Raw genomic sequence first — 18,989 nt, forward strand, 5'->3', positions numbered from 1 at the left:
CTCCGTGATGATGACGTATACGACTCAAAGTGTATTTAATTCTTTAATATATTATTATTGTTAATTTGTATATAGATAAATGATCGATATATAACTATTGGTGAGATCAAACGGAAGGGAAACGAGACGTTGAATTTTTTGAAAAACATGCAAAGAAAACCAAACGAATAACATTGGAATATTTCCGTCTAACATTTCGTAACGATAATTGATACGCACAATTACACAACACCGAATCGGGGTGACACTTTTCTTTTTTTTTTTATAGTTCAAATGGGATGAAAAGATTAGGAAAATGGACGATGTGATATTTTGGAAAGAGTAGACTCTTTGCGGGGTGTAAACATAACTCTTAAACGGAACATTTTAATCAAATCAATTCAGCTGATCAATTTCAACAATGAAATTGAAGAATATTTAGTTGATAAAATTGCGGCTAGAAGAGATAAATCAGCAGGCAGGTTGAAAAGAAGTTTAGGATACTGTGCTCATAGGTAGGATTCCTCTGGACTGCGAGTGGATCCACCTGTCATCATTCAAATTAAATTAGATAGGCCAGAAGAAAAAGAATAAAAGAAATGAATTAATCATTACGTTGAAACATGGGGCTGTCGGTGATTTTCTCAATCAATTCAACGCCGGTGGCGCATTCTCTTTCCTCGTATTCCTCCTGATCCTCGTCTCCCACGCCATCCATCACCTCCTCGTTGAAGACCAGGGTGGTGGGCGTGGCCGTACTGGGAGCCGTGTCTGTCACGATCGTTTCGGTACAATGGACCTTCATTATCCCGACTCCGACGCGGGTCTTGTTCGGTAGCATTTCCATGGAAGAGGTAGAAAACCTGACCTCACTGAATGAGCACCGAGACAAACATAATTAAACCCTCCCGTTTCAAATTGAATTCATCAATTTATTACCTATTTTTCTTGGCCGGAGGGAGGTGAATAGTTGTAGTCCGAGCCGGCCCGCTCATGACCGGAGTGGAGACGTTTGTGCTGGCGTTGTTGGATGGGCTGACGACGGCCGGATTAGCCGTGACCCCGTTGACATTGGCCGAGGCGTTGCGTTCAAGGAGCCGCTGATTGAGCAGCTTCAATTTGTGCTCGCGGGAGGCAATCAGCTGCTGGAGCTGCTCGTTCTCTTGCTGCAATTTGCGGTAGCGTTCCTCTTCTTCTTTCGAGACCGTCTGATCCGTCTCGTCGTCACCGTCACCTGGCCTGTCCGGATTACGAACCACTTCCACCACCTAGGGATGAATACGCTGTAATCTACATTCGAGCCAGTGGGTTAAATAATTGGCAACCGCTTTTTACCTTGGGTAAGAAGATGAGGGCCATGGAGATGAAGCAGCAAAATGCCAAGGCGGCCGTGACAAATGCGAATGAAGCGTCCGCCTGGGAGGAGATGACCAGACTGACGGGTGCCGTGATCAGACAGAGAACCACCACGTTGTAAATCGACATGCCCACGTAGCGGGAATCGTTGATGGAACGAACTGGCGAATAAAATCCCCTTTTCGTTATAGAGTGACAAGACCGACAAAAGAGTCGCATTGATTATTTCGGCTCACCTTTCATGCTACGCGTTTCATAGGCCAAAAAGAGACCGAAAATCAACAAAAGTCCTTTGTAACCGTAGACGACACCTACGACGATCAAAAGGTGAATTTTTTTTTATAATTTTAGGGAGGAGATTAATTGCCGAGCTTCGATTCAATTTGATTGTGTTTGCAAACCTAGCCAAATGTTTTGATGTTTGCTTTCGCAGTGCTCCATGCTGGGCCGGATCTTGATATCCTTCTCGGTATCGGAGGGATTCTCTAATTGGAAATTCTCTACCATGCGCATCTGAGGATCGACTATGGCCCAGATGGTGAGGATGATGACGTCAATACAACTTAATCCAACCAGCACCCAATCAACCTACAAAAGAACAAAACCTCTAAGAAACAAATCGCAGAAAACTATAAAAAAAAAGAATAATGAGCCGGAAACCTTTGCTTTAGCCGACTGGGTTCTGCTTTTCTTTTCTTTCATTTTGCTGGTCTCCTCCTTCGATTTCGTTGATTGCCTAATAAAAGAAAAAGACTCCTGAAATAAATAGAAAAAAGGAATGTTTCTTGTTAAGTTTTACCGATGGACTCGCCACACTTTGGAGAACATGGCGCCGAAAGCCAAAGTAAATCCGAGACACAGAAGCCAAGCTCTCAATTGGCAAACGACGGGAAAATGGACGACTGGCACCGTATCGCCATCCATTCCGAGGAGAATGACGCTGCTCAGCAGCAGGACGATGCCAACGAGCATAACATTATTGCACGCCGGTTGAGATAACTCGATCAATCTGCCAAGGGGAGACGACCAGATTAACGATACCATCCAAAATAACGAAAAAGGGTTTTCTTTTTATTTGTGTTCTTTTACTTTTGTTCTCGGTAGACCACGTTGAATATTATGAGGCCAATGGCGGCGGCGATACCCACGCTGGAAACGAGACTCATGGTAACAAACAACCCAAACGAAACCGTCCTCAATTTATCTGTGTTATAAAAACATCAATAAAATTCCTATTTAGTTTGATATAGTTTTCTAGTTATAGTAATGCCGATAATGATGGTTCGATCTTGAGGGATTTTCCCGTTGATCCAACGCGCTTCTGCCAGCCAAGTCAAGTTGTCCGTTTGTGTGTCGTAATAGCCCACTTTGTTGTATTGGCCGTTGATCATTTGTTCAATCAGAGTCCAGGCAATACGATCACCTTTTGAACTGAAGGCCACCGTTCCCTGTCAAAGTTAAAACACCAAAAATAGTAAAGGGAATAAAAATAAATAAAAAGCACAAAAACAAAATACCGAGACTCCGAGAAACTGGGTAGCGTTCATAGCGGAATAAATTTCGCCGGCACTAATTGCATCGTTGTAAGTAAAATCGTCCAGTGATCGACCTCTTTCGGCCAGTCGATGCATCGTTCGATTTAACGCTACCGAAAATAATTAATGAATTCAAAAATTAAAAATAATTGCACTAAAAAAAAAAAAGATTTAAAATGGGATTTTCGGATAAGACTCAACCTGGTAAACTTTTCATGCGAGGGATGTAGACATTGGTGCAGATTCCAAAAGACAGTGCAACCCAAACCACAAGTAAAATTCAAACGAAAAAATTGAACTGAAAAATGTAGTAAAATAAAGAAATTGATACAGATATAACACGAAGTTTAAGAGATGAAAGGAAATGACGCCGATAAATTCATACCCAGGGCAACCGCCCAAACTGCGTCGTAGGCGAGGGGCGCTTCTTGATATCCGTCCGGAAAACGGATATTAACATCGTGGCCGTTCTTCAGCAGCTCGTTGTTGAGTCTCTTGCGATAATCTTCAACCGTCTATGAAAATACATGCAGCAATGTCGTACAGGAAGGTAACCAAGCGCAATAAAATGATTGTAATACCATTCCCGAAATCGTTTTTTGGTTATCTTGATTCCAATTCAGCGCTTCGGTGGTCAAGTGTCCCTCGGCCGCCTCTTTCATTTGCTCGCGGGTGCATTCGATTTTCTCCTGGGAGAGATTGGCTTCGTACCAATTGTCTTCATACCAGCCGATAAAAAACCATACGTAGCTCGAGCCGTACAATCCCTGTTTGTACATTTCGCACAAGACTCGGCGGGCAGCCACCACGTAAAACAATCCAACAATGATTCGAGCATCCTGTGACAATCGAAACAATTATTAATTGAACTTATTTCTGGCACAGAGTTTTATAATATCTTACTTGACGCCGGAGGTTTCGTACGGATTCACTAGGATCGTTGAGGAAACTTTGGCGCGTTACGATTTCGATTCCTGATTCCCGGCATCGGGTTTCCAGATCTTCCACAGTCTATAGAGAAAGTAATAGGTCAAAGTAATTTTAATCAGGGCCAAGATGAATGAGCAGTAATTACCGATATGAAAACTTCTTCGGCCTGTTGAAGAATAGCTATCCGAGACCAGCCAAAGTTTTGAAGGATTTTGACGCGTGTGGGATTATGAACGGTTGCGGAAGGATGAGTTCTGAATAGTGTAGGAAATCGCTGCCTATTGGAAAGGGCCGGGGAACTAGCACCATATGATAACTAAGTGAATAAATTAATTTTATGAATTGAATGCAGGTTATAATTTGGAAAAAAGCTGTTAAGAGCATACCACAACAAGATTCCACATTTTGGCTGCTTCAGCCACTGTTGTGCAAACTGTGGAGCATCCAGCCAAAAGCATAAGTTTCTGTGGAGGTTTGTACAGAAGATCGTACATTACCAATGCTCCTAGTCCTGGTTCACACTGCACAATAATAGGATATTTTAAATATGATTAGGTTTGTGTTATTATGATCATAGGGAAAATGTTTAATTTCTTTACCTCACTGTCATTCCAATGTAATTTGAGTTTATAACCAGGTAAAAGATCAAATCTGGAATTGACATCATCTAAAGCCATCATAGCTGAAGGTTGACAAGCCTATAAGAAAATTAAAGGTTGGTGCCAAATCAAAATATTATGAAAATGGTGATTACATACCATGCCCCCTTGCCATCCTTCAGTTCCATTAATTGGGAAAATTCCTCCTATATGAAGTACTTTAGTTTTGGGAGGCCATTTGTGGCAATGGCTTACAGTAACAAGAGCAAAAACGATAGAAACTATCAACCGGAATCCTGACATTTTGGGAAGTAAAATGAACAATGTGCTGTGACAGAGAAAGTCCAGGCTACAATCTCTTTCACTACACTGCTTGCTGTCAGTTCAAAATAATGTGGTAGATTTCATTGAACGAGTCGATTCCACAGTGAATAAGCTTGCGTCATTACGGTGAAATCAAATATTTGAAATCAACTGGGGACAACAAATTCATTTTTGAATTCCTTTTGCAACTTGACAGACGTATCAATGGTGAGTGGTGAACTACTAACCGTGGACTGTAAGGTAGGGTCGTAGGGAGGCAGAGGTTTTATTGATTTCAAAGCGGCCGTTTACCAACATTAAGGCCCCGGTATTGCGGGCGACGCCTTGATGCCAAACGTTGCGCATAGATGGCAGTGTAAACCACTGACCGAGCTCAACTGGCCTTTTTATCTTGGCATCGCGAGAACACAAATTTGCGGGATCAAAACAAAACGTGATAGCAAAGTTCTCAACTTGTTCGGCGAGGATTTAGAGAAGTAAATGCATTAAAACTTTAGACGAGATTTGATTACTTTTAATAAAATTTTTACTTTCAGTTCTATTTCAAACGAATCTGCATTTCGTCGTAATGGCGAGCAGCTCAACTTTAAGAAGAGAAACATTGAACCTCTACAAAAAGATTTTGCGAATTGGTCGAACTTGGAATGCCATCAATCCGATCAAAACTCAAGACGAAAGAAATTATATAGTGAACGAAACTAGGCATTGGTTTCTTGCTAACAAAAATGTTCAAAACACTCAGGCCATAAGGGACCACCTTCAAGAAGGGGAAGCAAGACTGGAAATGGGTAATACCACATTACATAAGTTTTACTATCATGATCTAATGTTACTTTCTTAACAGCTTTGCACTACAAGAATCCTTACCCACGTCCAGTAAACTTGCCACCAAAAACATTCACTGTTCGACAAGGGAAGAAGCATGGAATAGCTCAAGAAAAATTAAGAGAACAATCAAGACCTGTTTATGTTAAATCAATTGATCATGAATCTGGGATAAAAAGCAAAGCTTAGTTTTAATTTTGTAAGAATAAATAGTTTCAAATGAATTATGAACAACTAACATTGCGTTCCGCCCATGTATTTCACATAAGAAAATCGGCATACAGATGTTTCATTTTATAATGCCATAAAATTTTCTATTGTGTACCAACGGAAGATTTGGACGCAGATCGGGAACGACGGCGTTTCACCTCCTCTGCTCGCTTCACTTTGGCCTCTTTGGTGCGGAGGGCCAGCAGGCGAGCGTATTCGGCAGCCTGTTCGCGTCTGTTGACAACACGCTTCTTCTTCAATGCCATGCGATGACGTTTGCGCTGTAAAATAGAACAAAATAAGAATGTAATTCTTGATGCAAATGTTCCGTCCGTACACTGAGGAAATATCACAGTCTCAAAGTCCCCAAATTATAGACGAATTGAATTTACCACCCTTTATTACTTCCAAGCACAAAATTTAATTTGAGCTTGTAATGGGAGAGTGGATGTAAGCAAAGAGAAAATAAACTCACCTGAAGAACAACTGGGGTAACCAAACGCTGGATCTTGGGAGAACGGAAACGTTGTTTCTTTCCTTCCTTCTTGGGCAATGGCCGCTTGATAACGTACTGCCTAACGTCATCTTCCTTGGCAAGGTTGAAGAGTTTGCGGATCTTAGAAGCACGCTTGGGACCCAATCGCTTAGGCACAGTAACATCGGTCAAGCCGGGGATTTCCTAGAGAATCATACGTTTAGTTACGAGTGTGAAGTATTGGTCAATGGACAAAACATACCTGTTCACCCTTCTTGACAACAACAACTGCCAAGACAGACAAGTTAGCATCAACGATGCATCCCCTGACTGACTTACGCCTCCTTTCACCAGTACGTCTCTCACGGAAGCAGGAATGCCCTTTGGAGAACAAAAGTCGCACACGACCTGGAATAAACAAGAAATTTAAGATTAATTTTTGGTTAATGATGCAAGTTGATTCAATGAAGAATTACACTAACTGTCTCATCCGTACACTGAGGAAATATCACAATTTCAAAGACCCCAAATTATAGACGAAGTCATTCTACCACACTTTAATACTTCCAAACACAGCATTTAATCTGTGTCTGTAATGGGAGAGTGGATACAGATAATAGAGCAAGAATGGAAATAGTACCTGTGGTGAGGATACCCTGCTTCATGGGGAATCCTTGTTTGTCGTTGCCACCAGCAACTCTGAATACATATCCCTTCCACTCATCTCCAAGACCATCAGCCTCAACTTCGGCACCCATACGCTTCTCGTAGAAGATTCGAACTTTACGTTCATCTTCAATGTCGATCAACTTCTGTGCCCCAGTGGCGGGGTAACTGATGTTCAACTACGAGGAATAAACAAAAGATTAGTCCTGAAATCACGCTTTCTAAAAAAAAAAATTGCTTAAATAAAAAGAGACTTTACAAAGCTTCAAGTGAAACACTGAAACATTGACAAGCACTAAACTGTCATGATATTCCACCAGAGACGTGTGTGTTAGCCCGGTACACAAGAATAGGGTTTAACACATCGGAATAAATCTATAGCATCGGTTACAACCATTTCTTAAAATTTAACTGCCAGGATGATTTGAAAACAATCAAAGAGAATAAAACAAGGAAGATGAATACAAATAGAAGAGATATTTAAAAAGATGGACACTTTACGCTACCTTCATGGCTGCAACGGAACCACGAAACCAAAAGAAGGACTAAAGTAACTCTGGTAAAGAAAGTAAGCAAGAGCTCTGTTGCCTTGCGTTTGGATTTGATATGGGAAAGTGACAACGCTGTAGGAAAACTGCTGGGTTGCCGGATTGAAAGAATTTGTCGTCAAAATTATAAGATTTCCCCCTTCCCTTGTATTTATTCTCTTTCTCTTAAAAAAATATACATTTTTAAATATTTTCGTTTTTTTAACTTGTATTTGTAAAATTAATTTTCATCCGGATATTTGTACAACAATTTTCTGTTGTTGTGTAAGTTTTTGGCGCTAAATTAGACTAAGGCACTTGATGACTTGAATGAATGATGAAACCGTCTCTCATCTCCGTCATCTTATTGATATTTTCTACATGCCATATATTGTAACGACATTTTCCCGGCGTGTTATAAATTTTATCACGTCGCGTACATGTCTGTAGGCGGTATTTACGAGAAATTCACATGTTGGGTTTTGTCACTCAATACCGTGTTTTTTATAACCTTCTAGTGACATCTAATCAAGCACTTCCGGCGACAATCGTTACCCAATACTTCATCAGAATATTTTCATTCGACACAGATCATGCTTGGGTAAAATCGCAAAGTCTAGAAAAACATTAAAAAATCATCAATCCCAGTAACATTTTTGGTTTATTATATAAAACTGTTCTCTTAGAAACACCATCACGGGAGGGGAATACGAAATATGTGATTTTAGGGTCAAACACAATATAATAGATACCAAGTAGCTCATCAAGGGGCTAATTTGTGTAAAAAATATTGGAAAGAAGACAACAAACGGACCAAAAAAATAATAATAATGCAAAGATTAGATAGGAGCTCACATCTTGGGGTAATTATGAGATACGACAGCAAACGTTAATGTTAAATTTTAAAGTAAACTCAAGTTGCCATTACAACTTAAAAAAAAAAAATTAAACAAAAGGCAAAAAATTGGTTGCATTGATGCGAGGATACAACAAACAGGAAGTTCACTTGACCCTAATTTCATTTTCCCCTGATTCGTTTCAAGTGCCAAGATCTGAATATTCACCAAAGACAGAGATAGGGTGAAAAAAACACGGTAGGGAATAGGATTACATACCTAATATGTCTAACACTATAATGGAGAGGTGCTGACGTTGGAAATTGTTTTTTTTTTTTCGAACGGACAGAATTGCACAAGGAAATTACCCACCGCCAACTAAAAGCCAGTAATGGAATTGGCCATACTAAATTTGTAGGAAATAAAGTAGAAAAGGGAACAAGTAGATTTCATGAAAGTATGAGGTTGTTGCTTCTCTAGCATCTACTTCGACCAGCACCAATGAAAGGATTTGACATGGGAATGGGTCCAGTGCAAGCAGGCTGAGACAGATCGGATGATGCAGGAAAGGGGAGAAGAAGGCAACACCGAGGATCACAAGCATCTCGACGTTATAGAGGAACAACGACGAGTATCATTTCGCAATTAAGTTTTTCAAAGCTCCTCTGACGAGATACGGACGACGATATTCTGTCCGCGCGCAAGCTCAGCAAGTTCGTCATACAGCTGTGATTGATTTGAATCCTTGATGGCTCCAGCATACAAGATTGGAGCAGGAGATGGGATCGCCTCCACTTCTTCCCAAACCTCTTTAAAGCGTGCACGCTTGGCAGTTGTATCAGCCGAATGATAGTCGTGTTCTAACAAGAAAGCAGGAACGCTTCGTTTCGGATTGGCCGGATACTGTTTGCCAAATTTCTGCCCCCATTGGCTCTTCAATACATCGTTCTTGCTTCCCGGCATAGTTAGCGGGCCGAGTGGCAGAGGGACGTACAGTCCGCTCTCATCTTCTTCTTCATCTTCTCCAATAACCACTTCTCCTCCCAAAGCCATCTCCAGGATCTCTAAATCAGTCATTTCAGAATCGGCGTCCAAAGCCAAAGTATCTTGCAATAATGCTCTAGAACGACCTATGTTTCCCAATATGAAAACAAAAATGTAGCAAAGTTCATCACTTAAAAATATTCAGTATTCTCTTACCGGCAAACGGTGGCATTTTCATCATGGATTGTGCCATCTGAGATGCAGCCGAATTTGTCCGGCCATCAGTGAGGCTCTTACTGGAGTCTGGTCTCAAATTCGGCAGAAGGAAAAGGGCAAATGATAGCATCAAAACCAAAAGGCAGGTAGCTGGCTGTGCTGTGTTGCTCGTGGAAATAACTTCTTTGCTGTTGGCGTTAGTAGAAGTTCCTCCAGTAGACGTAGAAGCCGCTGTTATCGCTGCAACTGTTGGCGTCGAAGCCTGATTTCCACCCTGACCAGTCAGAATGCTTTGCAGTCTTTTAAGTTGTGAAAGTAGAGATTTATTCTCCGTTTCCAGTAAACGGATACGCTTTTGAAGTGACATGTTCTCGTCAGAGCACAGCTTGACACGATCTTCGAGGCCGTCCATATAGACACGTTTTCTTTTTCGGGAATCTTGGGCCGAAATCTTGTTGCGGATTTTACGGCGGATACGTTTTAGCTCTCGCTCTTCATGTTTGGTAAGTGGATAATGGCTGGGCAGTTCAACACCTTCCTTAGCCAAGAGACGACGCTCTTCATCTGGATTCAATGAAAACAGTTTAAAAGTCTGTGAGGAAAACCAGCCACACAAGTTAAGTGCTTACCTGAAAGCAGGATTGGAGGATAAGAGGTTTTCGTTGATGATGATGTAGGAGCTGAAGATACTGAGAGTTGAACTGGACCCAAAAGTTTCTTGATAGCGTCAGGGACTTGGGCGGAGGTGGATTTGATTCCACCCAGGACGGCCGAAGCAGCACTTGATACCAAAGTGGAGCCATTACGAATAATTTTCACAGCTTTAATTTCACGAAGATTCAAATCTTTGAGAGAGACGGGGAAGACCAAAGGAGCATTTGTGGATTTGGGGGTAGTTGCAAGAGAAGAAGCAGGTTTGGAAGGATTAATTTCCATATCGGCAGCTTCGTCTATCAAGTGAATGTCGGAACACGGTGATGAGGGGGATAAAGTATCCGGACTACTGACACTGTCTACGTCAACGCTACTGCAGATTGAACTAGCACCGCCACCACCAATTGGGGAGCTAGTAGGAGAAGAACGATCCATTTCGTTCGCTAAAATTTATACAAAGAGTTTTATTACTATATCCGACTCATCGTGATTTTTTTTTTTTTAAGGTGAAAGGAGGTTTTTGGCACTTACATGGAGAGAGCTGTTGGTCATAATGGAAATCACTGGAAAGGCCACTGTCAGAACTGTTGGAAGCTGGAACAATTTTATCTGTTTTATCCTTTTGATCCCAATTGATCCATTCTAGGTAGTTGGTTGATTGTGTGATGTCATCAAATTTTAGTTCACCAGCAAGAGGAGAATTCAGGAGTTCATAGTCATTAGATTCCCATACTTCCATCTAAAGTCAAATTACAATAATTATTACAATGATACATTAAAATAAAATATTTGCAAAAGTGAAACATACCATGTTCTCCTTCATTGCTTGTTCCAACACATTGGCAGCAGGGTCTTCAATTAAATCTTCAAGAAACACATTGCCATCAACAGACGTATCCAGCAGGTTGTCAAACAAGATTTCTTCGGTATTCATTTTTCTGAAGTCAATATCCAAGAAGAGGTCCAGGTGTCAGTTGTCAGGTGAAGTCAGTGAAGATCAATCTTTGTAATTGAGAAGAAAGGCACAGCTTAAATGGTTGTATGATTTCACCAGCACACTTGTAAGTAACCATCCATGCTCTAATCCATATGGTTGAAGACTGAGAAGCTAAATGTGTAAATGATGCAATGCTCATGATGCAAGAATCAAAACACAGATGTGGCTGATTGGATTCTAGAATTATACTTGAGTTTTTCTTATCTGAACCCTTTTGTAAAAATAATTTCTCTAAATCACAAAAGCTAGTCACGTCAATGACCGAGGTCATTGGCTTGCTGGTATATGGTATAAGCGTGTAGATGGTTTGACTAAATGTCAAGCAAAGCTGTGATAAAACTGATCTTGATAGACAAATTACATTAAGCCGAATGAGTAAAAAATAAAAATTCGTTACCATCACCAGGCTAGAAATATTTAGTAGAGTACAACTTAGTACTTCCACGTCAGTCGTTTCCTATCCTCCAAAGGTCTGACGTAAAGGAAAGGGATTGGTCGACGCCCAATTTTGCCCAATGTGCGGGGAATGGTTGGGCCGGCAACTTGGCCCACTTGCGAAGCCGGGGAATAGTGGAATAGCCTTCGTGGTTCTACGCAGCTTACTTTTTCTATTTCCGTCAATACAAAAAATTCATCTGAAACGTAGTCTGCTGCGCTGTTGTCTACGAAAATAATCCCTCTCGCTTCAAGTTGAACCTTGAAAGAATTTACACAACATTTCGTTTTTTTTTTGTTCTTTAGTGCATGTGGAATGGCCATAGCATGATGAGTGCCAAGGAAGATTCAGAAACTCTTCGGATTGAAACACTCCGAGAAAGAATTTTCTTCGCTGCGAGAGACGGACTCGCAATTACCCTCTATGCTCTTCTCTCGGAGCTCAGCCCATCTCAACAATCTGAATTACTTAGCCAGGTAAAAGGCTCTTCACACTTTTTCTCTCTTATTTATCTTCTACTTTATGTCGTGTACATAAGTGATGATGCAATCCTTAATCAGCTACTTTATTGCATTTTTATAGTATCTACATCACCAGACTCGCACATGACATTTGCTTTTTGCTAGATTTTAAAGAATTATTATGACATTGCCTTATCATTTTTCATGTTATATAAAAAATCTTTCATTATTGTTCATTTATTGAATCCTAAATATGATATCCTGAATTCTTTAAAATGTCACAATATTTATTTACTGTCCATTAATTGCTTGAATAGGTTTCAGAAGAGCAAGGTCAAAGATGTACACCATTATTAATTGCAGCACGAAATGGCAAAGAAAATGTAGTCAAAATGCTTCTGAGTCAATTCAAACCAGACATTGAACAAGAGGGAGATGTAAAGTTTGATGGATATTTGATTGAAGGTGCTAGTCCTCTTTGGTGTGCAGCAGGTATCAAAGTTGTAAAGATGTGCTACCATTCATGTATTAAGGGACTTTATTTTTAACTATAATTCACCAGGTGCTGGACACCTGAAAGTTGTTAAAGCCTTGGTTAAAGCAGGAGCTGATGTCAATCATACAACAAAGACTTTCTCTACTCCCCTTCGAGCAGCATCATTCGATGGACGGTTGGACATTGTAAAATATTTGATCGAACATAAAGCCGATATTCATTTGGCCAATAAATATAACAATACGAGTTTGATGATCGCAGCATTTAAAGGACATTTGGAAGTTGTAAAATGTTTGTTGGATCAAGGAGCAGATCCCAATCAGAAGGCGCACTGCGGAGCAACAGCTCTCCATTTTTCTGCGGAGTGTGGACACGTCGCAATAGTTCGCGAGTTAGTTGAATTTGGCGCCAAAATCACATGTAACGAACAGGGAATGTCTCCATTACTCTGCGCGGCTGAAAGAACCAAATCCGGAGTTGTCGACTACCTGCTTACTCGGCCAGAATTTAGTCGGCATGCTAGAATAGAAGCATTAGAGCTTTTGGGGGCGTCCTTTGCAAATGATAAAGACAGTTACAACATTGAGCTGGCTTACAGCTACTTGTACCGAGCCATGGCGGTATTGATTAAAATTAAAATTTCCTTCCCACATTTAAAATTTAATTTAAAATTTTTCTTTGGCTAGATGAGGTTTGAGGATCCTGAGCAAATCGTGACAAAGCAGCCCGTGGACCCGATTGAAGCATACGAAAATTGGAGAGAAGTGCAAACTCTTGCCGAGCTGGAATCAATTCGTAACAGTCCAAACGCTATTCACATGGAGAGCCTAGTAATTCGAGAGCGCATACTGAGTATAAACAATCCGGAACTTCCTCATCCTATCGTTTTTCGTGGTGCTGTATTTGCCGACGATGCCCGCTTTGATCGATGCATTGCTCTATGGCTGCATGCCCTACGTCTTCGCCAGCGAATGCAACTAACAGTATCCAAAGATCTTCTTCGATTCGCCCAGGTTTTCTCACAGGTTAGTTATCAAAAACCCACAAATGAAATGCGTTTATGTTCATAGCTATCATTCTTTACCATGTTTAAAGGTGTTGCATGTTGGGCTAGAATTGCCTTTCGACGTTCTGGAAGAGGTTTTGGCTGCAACGGCCATGGAACTTGAGCGAAATCAAACAAAAATAGCCAATCCTGGTCCTAAAGATGACGTCGAAGTAATTGCGGTACTACACACCCCACAATGAGTTTTGTTGCTCTCAAATTTCATCTTAACCATGTGTCATGTTATTTGAAACAGGAGGAGATGGATTGCAATGTAACCACAGCTCTCTACTTAGTCACGATAACAACTAAGTTAATGTCCAAGGCCACTTCGCAACAAGAACACAACATTTACCGGCATGTATTTAAACTCAATCGACTTAATATTCGAACCAAAGAAGGTTCTTCCTTGCTGCATTTGGCTGCCAGCGTTGATACTCCCGTTGATGAGTTTCACACCGTGGACATTTGCAGGTGCAATTATGTCGTTTAATAATACCTTGTTGTTGAAATTAAGGATATTATTAAAGATTTTTTTTTTTGTAGATTCCCTTGTGCTTCTACATGCAAATTATTGATCCAATGCGGATTTGATGTGAACGCAATGGACCATCGGCGAAATACGTACGTACACGTCTGCTAAACTAAACTGAATAGAAATCTAAATTTTCATATTTATACAGGCCTCTGCATCTTATTGTTGGTTATCCCAAACCAATTAGTGATTTTGTCACCCTACACTCTATAATTATGACGTATAATATTAAATATTTTTCCCAACTGTTTTTCTATAAAAGTAATCGAGATTGTTTTTAGATTAATTGAAGCTGGGGCACACATGGACGCCGTTAACTCGTTTGGGGAAACTCCTTTTGATGCGGCTACTACAGGTTCGTTTCATTATCTAGAAGTTGTTTAGGCTTTTAATGATATAATAAATTCATTGTTTTTTCACTCTTCCAGGAGTAGCTGAAATTATTCTACGGACGCAGAGTAAGTTGAGTCTAAAATGCATAGCCGCTAAAGCCATTAAAAGGTACGCCCTTAACTACGAGGGTTTAGTACCTACACCTCTTGAAAGTTTTATCGAGCTTCACGGATCAGGAACTGGACTGCGTTAAGTCTTTCATACTGTACTGTAATTACTGAATCTCTCTAAGGTGCGCTGGCTATGCTTCGTTACGTTTTCTCCACACATTTTTCTTTCGTTCACTCATGAACAGTGCGAGTTGAACAAAATTGCGTATTAGGAGGTAAGATCTATACATAATGTCCATTGAGTCTTTCTCCTTTTTTTGGCTAACTTTAACAATGTATGAATTGAAATGTTTTGTTTCTCTTTCATAAACATAGAAGGAATGTATTCATGCATGAATTCTGTACAGACTGATAAGAAAACAGCTGATAACGATTGAATCGTGTAAATAAAGGCGTAAAAAAAAAACATTATTATCCACGATGTCTACGTTTCGATGTTTTGGGAGGCAATAGATTCCATAAGAGCTGGGCCGCTTATGGTGGACGTGGCCGCAACAATTATGTGGCGCCCAAGTTGGCGGGACAAAAGATCTAGTGAAGCAACTTCAGCTAACGTGACACCGCCAATAAAGCAAACCAGAATTTTTCCACGAGCGCCCCACTGAGGATGACTGCAATCTCCAATTCGTAAATTGTTACCGAAACAGCGAGCAAAATCCCCCAAATTCGGTTCTTTTTCTTTTAGACACTTTTCAACGAATTGGTAAACAAGGGGTGTATAAATTCCGCCAAAGACGTAGCTCGGATGTTGACCACTTTTTGCGGAACTGTTGTCATCCGACGAAGTACTTTGAGGCAACAAGTTCAAGCGCTGACAAATTTTTCGAAAAGGAACGCGTTCGGATTTGAGTGAAGTTACTTGCGCAACCCGGGCGAATCGGTCGGGGAGTAGTTCTAGGCTAATGCTCTTAGAATCACGTTGGTGAAATAGTCCTAATCGCTGGAGATAATGTAAAGTAGATAAATGTCGGTATCCGTACGCTTGCAGTAGCTGCCTATGAAGAAATTGATATTCTTTTTCAGGCAGACCGTCTTCCATCACTGAGTAGAGACAACACAACCGAAGAGTGGCATAGAAATCGAACTGACGAGCTGTCGAATCGTCTAGAAATACCAGATATTCTTTCAATTTAGTTTCGGTCATAGCGTCTTCTTGCAACCCAAGCAACTCTTCAAGTATTCCTGCTTGCCGTTTCATAACCATCTAAATAAAACAAATTATTTTTAGTGTAACACAATACTATATATTTTTAACACTGAAATGAAAGCTGTGAAAATCGCAGTGGTCATATACCTCACAAGCACTGATGTGTAAAGCCAAAGATTTTTGTTGAGATTGTATCTTTTTTAAATCGTGCGAAACAAAATTTTTCATTTCTTCTATCGAGTCAGTATTTTTGATGTCCCGCCTTTGTTGTAACTCTTTGGCTTTTCTGCTGAGATGTTGAAAAACTACAGATATGTGTTTCCCTTTAATCTTTTAGAAAATAATACAGATTTAATTTTAATAATAATAAAGTAAACTAATGAGCTTAATTTTTACCTCTGCATAAATTTCATCGGAAGTAGAATTTAACATCAACCTTTGTGCCCCTTCAGTTCCATCAGAATCCAAATATACAAAACCAGATTTCAATTTTAAATTCTCATCTAGGACCCCTTCATAAGTTAATTGAGTCAAAAGTAGTGAGGCAAAATCAATATTACGATCTAACATGATCAAGTGATTGAATTCTGATTCTTCTGGAAAAGGAGGCTGAATTTCACTTTGCCATGTACCCAATAATTTGTGGACTCTATGTGATTTTTCACCCAGTGTGGTCACACATGGGAATTTTCCAAACAGACATTCAAAGCTCATTAAAGCTTTAGCAACAGATGTTAATAATGAATTTTCTTCTTTCAAGAAAGAAGCATTGAAAAGCTGAGGAAACTCCAATGACAGCAAATTAGAGTCAAGAGGTATAAAATCCCATGAATAACTATGTAGTGTAACAAAATCTAAAACTCCCAAAGATTCAAATACTGAATGGATCACATTCAATACTTTAGGTACCACAATTATGTGATATGCAATTTTCTTATCTGTTTCAGATTTTTTTAAATGCCAGGCAACATTTTCAGCAACAGCATAAATAGAAGGGATTAAATACAATCTGACCAAATTCTTCCAAGGAGGGGAAACCGAAGAAAGCTTATACATTTTGTCAACCCCTCGTTCTCTGCAAAATAAAGAAAATGTTACAAAACTTATAAATAATTACCAAAACTAACGACATACCGAAGTAAACGAGCGCCTGACACCAAATCTATTGGTTTCATCAAATCTTCATGAATGACTAAGTCTTTTTGAACATTATTTGGAGCAATTTTTGTTAGTAAACTTAAGAGACGGAATTGAGAAGATTGTCGAAGATTTTCTATATCCATTCTTCAGTTAAAGGTAATATTTTCATGTGTAATTACTATTCGCAAACCACAACACACTCAAAGCAGTGGCCAGACTCCAGAGCCCATCATTGCCATCAACGTCAATTTTGTTTTTCAAAACAAAAATTGTGGTCTGCTAGTGAATTTGAACATACAAACTTAACTGACCGCTAGATGGATTTACATCTTTCTTGTTTGGCGGGCAACGCGAGCTAATCAACATGGAACATTAATCATATTCATTGCAAAATATCTTGAGCTGCATGGTAAACTACTCTGTATCACAAATACACAGTTACCACAACAAATACACAACAAGAACAAACCACACACACATGGTTCCGCAAACCGTCCGATCCATACAGAATTCTGGCGGAGATGACGACAGTGAATTAGAATCCAACTTAAAAGAGACAAAAAAGGATTCACATCATCTGAAATTCACGAATTGTAATGTTCCCTGAAATTGAAACAAAAATCTAAATGTGTCATGTGAAGGAGTTAAAAAGCCTTGCATTGTAAGTGTAAGTGATGTACTTTGTATTACGAAAACACTTCGTATAGGAATCAAAAGCAAAGTAAGATACACAGTTCAAAATTTAAGTCAAATAAGAACTAGTTGGGACGCTCACGGGTCAAAAAAAGGTAAAATGGGTATGAATTTCAAGGCCACGCCATCGCCATCAGAAGCAAAGATAAATAAATGAAAATAGGGATACTGACACGCTGGTCCTTTTGGATTTACAAATGAATGTAAGATCAAAGGATAGTGGAATGTAAGGCCTTATACTATATGTTGAAATGAGCATATACAACATATAGGAAGTCTTGAGTGAGAACAGGTTGATTTCATTAGAAAAGGATTGTGAAGGCACTATACATAATCACTGGAGCTAGTATAAATAAACTTTATGAAATCTTTTACAATTCTCCTTGATCAAGAGCACTATGCATGTCTGATATGATTTTAGTCATTATTTCATTGTACTCAGAATTTTTCTTGAAAACAATATCCAGAAATGGAGGATTAGAAAAAAATCCAAACACTAAATCAATACGACCTAAACTTTTATCAGTGAGATGTGGTTGGACTATTTGTTTCAGCAAGTTCCTACACTCAATCAAAAGCTGCAAATGGGAAAAGAAATTAATTAAGTATTAGTGAGAACATATTAAAAATAAGGCGTAACATACTTGGGTTAAAAATTTCTGATCATAACTGAAATCCACTTCAAAAAATGAAATCACAGTTTTTGCCGCTTTGTGAAACTTGTTTTGGAATTCAGACGCAATAGCCAACTCCTCTTGGGTAAACTGCTCGTTTCTGGCTAAAAGGCTAATTTTGGTCACAATTTTGATGATATTTTTAACAATCTTCTCAGATTCTTTCTTGTTTTGTGTCTAAAATACATAGAAGTAGTTCAGTAATTGGATTTAGATAATTAACAATATTTTACAATTTTTTTACTTACGTAGGTTTTGCAGAGCCTGTATACATTGTCCAGAAGGGAACCCATTCTATCATCAACAAAAACCTTTGCTACCCCTTTAGTTGACATTCTACTAAGTATTTTTTTTTGAGCTTTCAGAGCAATATCTCTGGCTCTAAAGTTGTCCGACATATTTACAGTTTCGATTTTAACACTAAGGCTTAATAAGGCGACTTATCACTTGTTGATTGAATAAAGAGGTTAACGATCGCCTTTATTCCACGATATTCAATGGTGCTCTATAAAAATTCCTAAAATATAAATTAATTTTGCATTCACTGATTTCTGTCTTTCATCTACTTTAATCAATTGTAAGATTTGTTTGTGAAGGAAAAAGTAGGCAAATTTTTCGTAACAAAATGAAAGTGCCCGGTATCTGCCTTGTAACAATCTAAACTACGAATAATCTACCCCCACAAAGGGTCGTGAGCTCGTGACAGACGTTTGTGCTACAAATTGTAATACGCCATGCGGCCCTTG

At 39.5% G+C, this 18,989-nt stretch overlaps 6 protein-coding genes across 7 annotated transcripts; 1 reads left to right on the forward strand and 5 right to left on the reverse strand.

The window, feature by feature from the left end:
- Positions 1–37: 37 nt before the first annotated feature.
- LOC124340853 (gamma-aminobutyric acid type B receptor subunit 1-like) lies at positions 38–4,980 on the reverse strand. The gene is made up of 18 exons (XM_046793588.1): positions 4,559–4,980; positions 4,400–4,498; positions 4,187–4,321; positions 3,946–4,116; positions 3,774–3,881; positions 3,452–3,709; positions 3,256–3,385; positions 2,853–2,980; positions 2,606–2,783; positions 2,425–2,539; positions 2,135–2,344; positions 1,996–2,071; positions 1,737–1,923; positions 1,572–1,646; positions 1,315–1,496; positions 919–1,247; positions 595–851; positions 38–526 (listed from the first exon to the last, which is right to left on the reverse strand). The coding sequence occupies exons 1-18, from the start codon at positions 4,700–4,702 to the stop codon at positions 489–491; spliced, it is 2,820 nt and encodes a 939-aa protein (XP_046649544.1). The 5' UTR covers positions 4,703–4,980; the 3' UTR covers positions 38–488.
- Positions 4,981–5,788: 808 nt separating this feature from the next.
- LOC124341284 (40S ribosomal protein S6-like) lies at positions 5,789–7,532 on the reverse strand. Its single transcript, XM_046794322.1, has 5 exons — positions 7,406–7,532; positions 6,874–7,078; positions 6,496–6,641; positions 6,234–6,437; positions 5,789–6,039 (listed from the first exon to the last, which is right to left on the reverse strand). The coding sequence occupies exons 1-5, from the start codon at positions 7,409–7,411 to the stop codon at positions 5,863–5,865; spliced, it is 738 nt and encodes a 245-aa protein (XP_046650278.1). The 5' UTR covers positions 7,412–7,532; the 3' UTR covers positions 5,789–5,862.
- A 536-nt stretch (positions 7,533–8,068) lies between these two features.
- On the reverse strand, positions 8,069–11,641 carry LOC124340976 (cyclic AMP-responsive element-binding protein 3-like protein 3). Its single transcript, XM_046793836.1, has 6 exons — positions 11,511–11,641; positions 10,925–11,118; positions 10,648–10,855; positions 10,092–10,559; positions 9,463–10,026; positions 8,069–9,392 (listed from the first exon to the last, which is right to left on the reverse strand). Exons 2-6 carry the CDS (start codon positions 11,048–11,050, stop codon positions 8,917–8,919), a joined length of 1,842 nt encoding a protein of 613 aa, XP_046649792.1. The 5' UTR covers positions 11,051–11,118; positions 11,511–11,641; the 3' UTR covers positions 8,069–8,916.
- Positions 11,642–11,670: 29 nt separating this feature from the next.
- On the forward strand, positions 11,671–14,914 carry LOC124340950 (protein fem-1 homolog B-like). Of its 2 annotated transcripts, XM_046793798.1 has the most exons (11): positions 11,671–11,776; positions 11,855–12,025; positions 12,328–12,502; positions 12,573–13,126; positions 13,193–13,531; positions 13,602–13,733; positions 13,808–14,025; positions 14,098–14,175; positions 14,235–14,306; positions 14,368–14,441; positions 14,515–14,914. In XM_046793798.1, the coding sequence occupies exons 2-11, from the start codon at positions 11,858–11,860 to the stop codon at positions 14,670–14,672; spliced, it is 1,968 nt and encodes a 655-aa protein (XP_046649754.1). In that variant the 5' UTR covers positions 11,671–11,776; positions 11,855–11,857; the 3' UTR covers positions 14,673–14,914. The 2 variants fall into 2 exon arrangements, with proteins under 2 accessions (XP_046649754.1, XP_046649753.1); XM_046793797.1 differs by having other exon boundaries at positions 11,671–12,025.
- LOC124340990 (vacuolar protein sorting-associated protein 33B-like) lies at positions 14,896–17,395 on the reverse strand. Its single transcript, XM_046793855.1, has 4 exons — positions 16,871–17,395; positions 16,133–16,811; positions 15,884–16,066; positions 14,896–15,793 (listed from the first exon to the last, which is right to left on the reverse strand). The coding sequence occupies exons 1-4, from the start codon at positions 17,017–17,019 to the stop codon at positions 15,014–15,016; spliced, it is 1,791 nt and encodes a 596-aa protein (XP_046649811.1). The 5' UTR covers positions 17,020–17,395; the 3' UTR covers positions 14,896–15,013.
- Positions 17,396–17,542: 147 nt separating this feature from the next.
- Positions 17,543–18,981, reverse strand: LOC124341357 (tumor necrosis factor alpha-induced protein 8-like protein). The gene is made up of 3 exons (XM_046794438.1): positions 18,492–18,981; positions 18,214–18,420; positions 17,543–18,147 (listed from the first exon to the last, which is right to left on the reverse strand). The coding sequence occupies exons 1-3, from the start codon at positions 18,639–18,641 to the stop codon at positions 17,941–17,943; spliced, it is 564 nt and encodes a 187-aa protein (XP_046650394.1). The 5' UTR covers positions 18,642–18,981; the 3' UTR covers positions 17,543–17,940.
- Positions 18,982–18,989: the final 8 nt, after the last annotated feature.

The sequence above is a fragment of the Daphnia pulicaria genome, chromosome 5, assembly GCF_021234035.1.
Source record: "Daphnia pulicaria isolate SC F1-1A chromosome 5, SC_F0-13Bv2, whole genome shotgun sequence".
Lineage (NCBI taxonomy): Eukaryota > Metazoa > Arthropoda > Branchiopoda > Diplostraca > Daphniidae > Daphnia > Daphnia pulicaria.

Coding starts and splice junctions, on each gene's coding strand:
- LOC124340853 (XM_046793588.1), bottom strand. CDS start 4,702: ATGTCAGGATTCCGGTTGATAGTTTCTATCGTTTTTGCTCTTGTTACT. Junction 2,981..3,255: donor AGTTTGGGCGGTTGCCCTGG/GTATGAATTTAT, acceptor TATTTTCGGTAG/CGTTAAATCGAACGATGCAT. Junction 2,072..2,134: donor AAAGTGTGGCGAGTCCATCG/GTAAAACTTAAC, acceptor TTCTTTTATTAG/GCAATCAACGAAATCGAAGG.
- LOC124341284 (XM_046794322.1), bottom strand. Junction 6,642..6,873: donor GCAGGGTATCCTCACCACAG/GTACTATTTCCA, acceptor TGTTTATTCCAG/GTCGTGTGCGACTTTTGTTC. Junction 6,040..6,233: donor TTACCCCAGTTGTTCTTCAG/GTGAGTTTATTT, acceptor TCTATTTTACAG/CGCAAACGTCATCGCATGGC.
- LOC124340976 (XM_046793836.1), bottom strand. CDS start 11,050: ATGAATACCGAAGAAATCTTGTTTGACAACCTGCTGGATACGTCTGTT. Junction 10,027..10,091: donor TCCTCCAATCCTGCTTTCAG/GTAAGCACTTAA, acceptor CATTGAATCCAG/ATGAAGAGCGTCGTCTCTTG. Junction 9,393..9,462: donor GAAAATGCCACCGTTTGCCG/GTAAGAGAATAC, acceptor TGGGAAACATAG/GTCGTTCTAGAGCATTATTG.
- LOC124340950 (XM_046793797.1), top strand. CDS start 11,858: ATGTGGAATGGCCATAGCATGATGAGTGCCAAGGAAGATTCAGAAACT. Junction 12,503..12,572: donor TCCTCTTTGGTGTGCAGCAG/GTATCAAAGTTG, acceptor ATAATTCACCAG/GTGCTGGACACCTGAAAGTT. Junction 13,127..13,192: donor ACTTGTACCGAGCCATGGCG/GTATTGATTAAA, acceptor TTCTTTGGCTAG/ATGAGGTTTGAGGATCCTGA.
- LOC124340990 (XM_046793855.1), bottom strand. CDS start 17,019: ATGGATATAGAAAATCTTCGACAATCTTCTCAATTCCGTCTCTTAAGT. Junction 16,812..16,870: donor TCAGGCGCTCGTTTACTTCG/GTATGTCGTTAG, acceptor TTTATTTTGCAG/AGAACGAGGGGTTGACAAAA. Junction 15,794..15,883: donor TACACATCAGTGCTTGTGAG/GTATATGACCAC, acceptor TGTTTTATTTAG/ATGGTTATGAAACGGCAAGC.
- LOC124341357 (XM_046794438.1), bottom strand. CDS start 18,641: ATGTCGGACAACTTTAGAGCCAGAGATATTGCTCTGAAAGCTCAAAAA. Junction 18,421..18,491: donor ACAGGCTCTGCAAAACCTAC/GTAAGTAAAAAA, acceptor TATGTATTTTAG/ACACAAAACAAGAAAGAATC. Junction 18,148..18,213: donor ATCAGAAATTTTTAACCCAA/GTATGTTACGCC, acceptor TCCCATTTGCAG/CTTTTGATTGAGTGTAGGAA.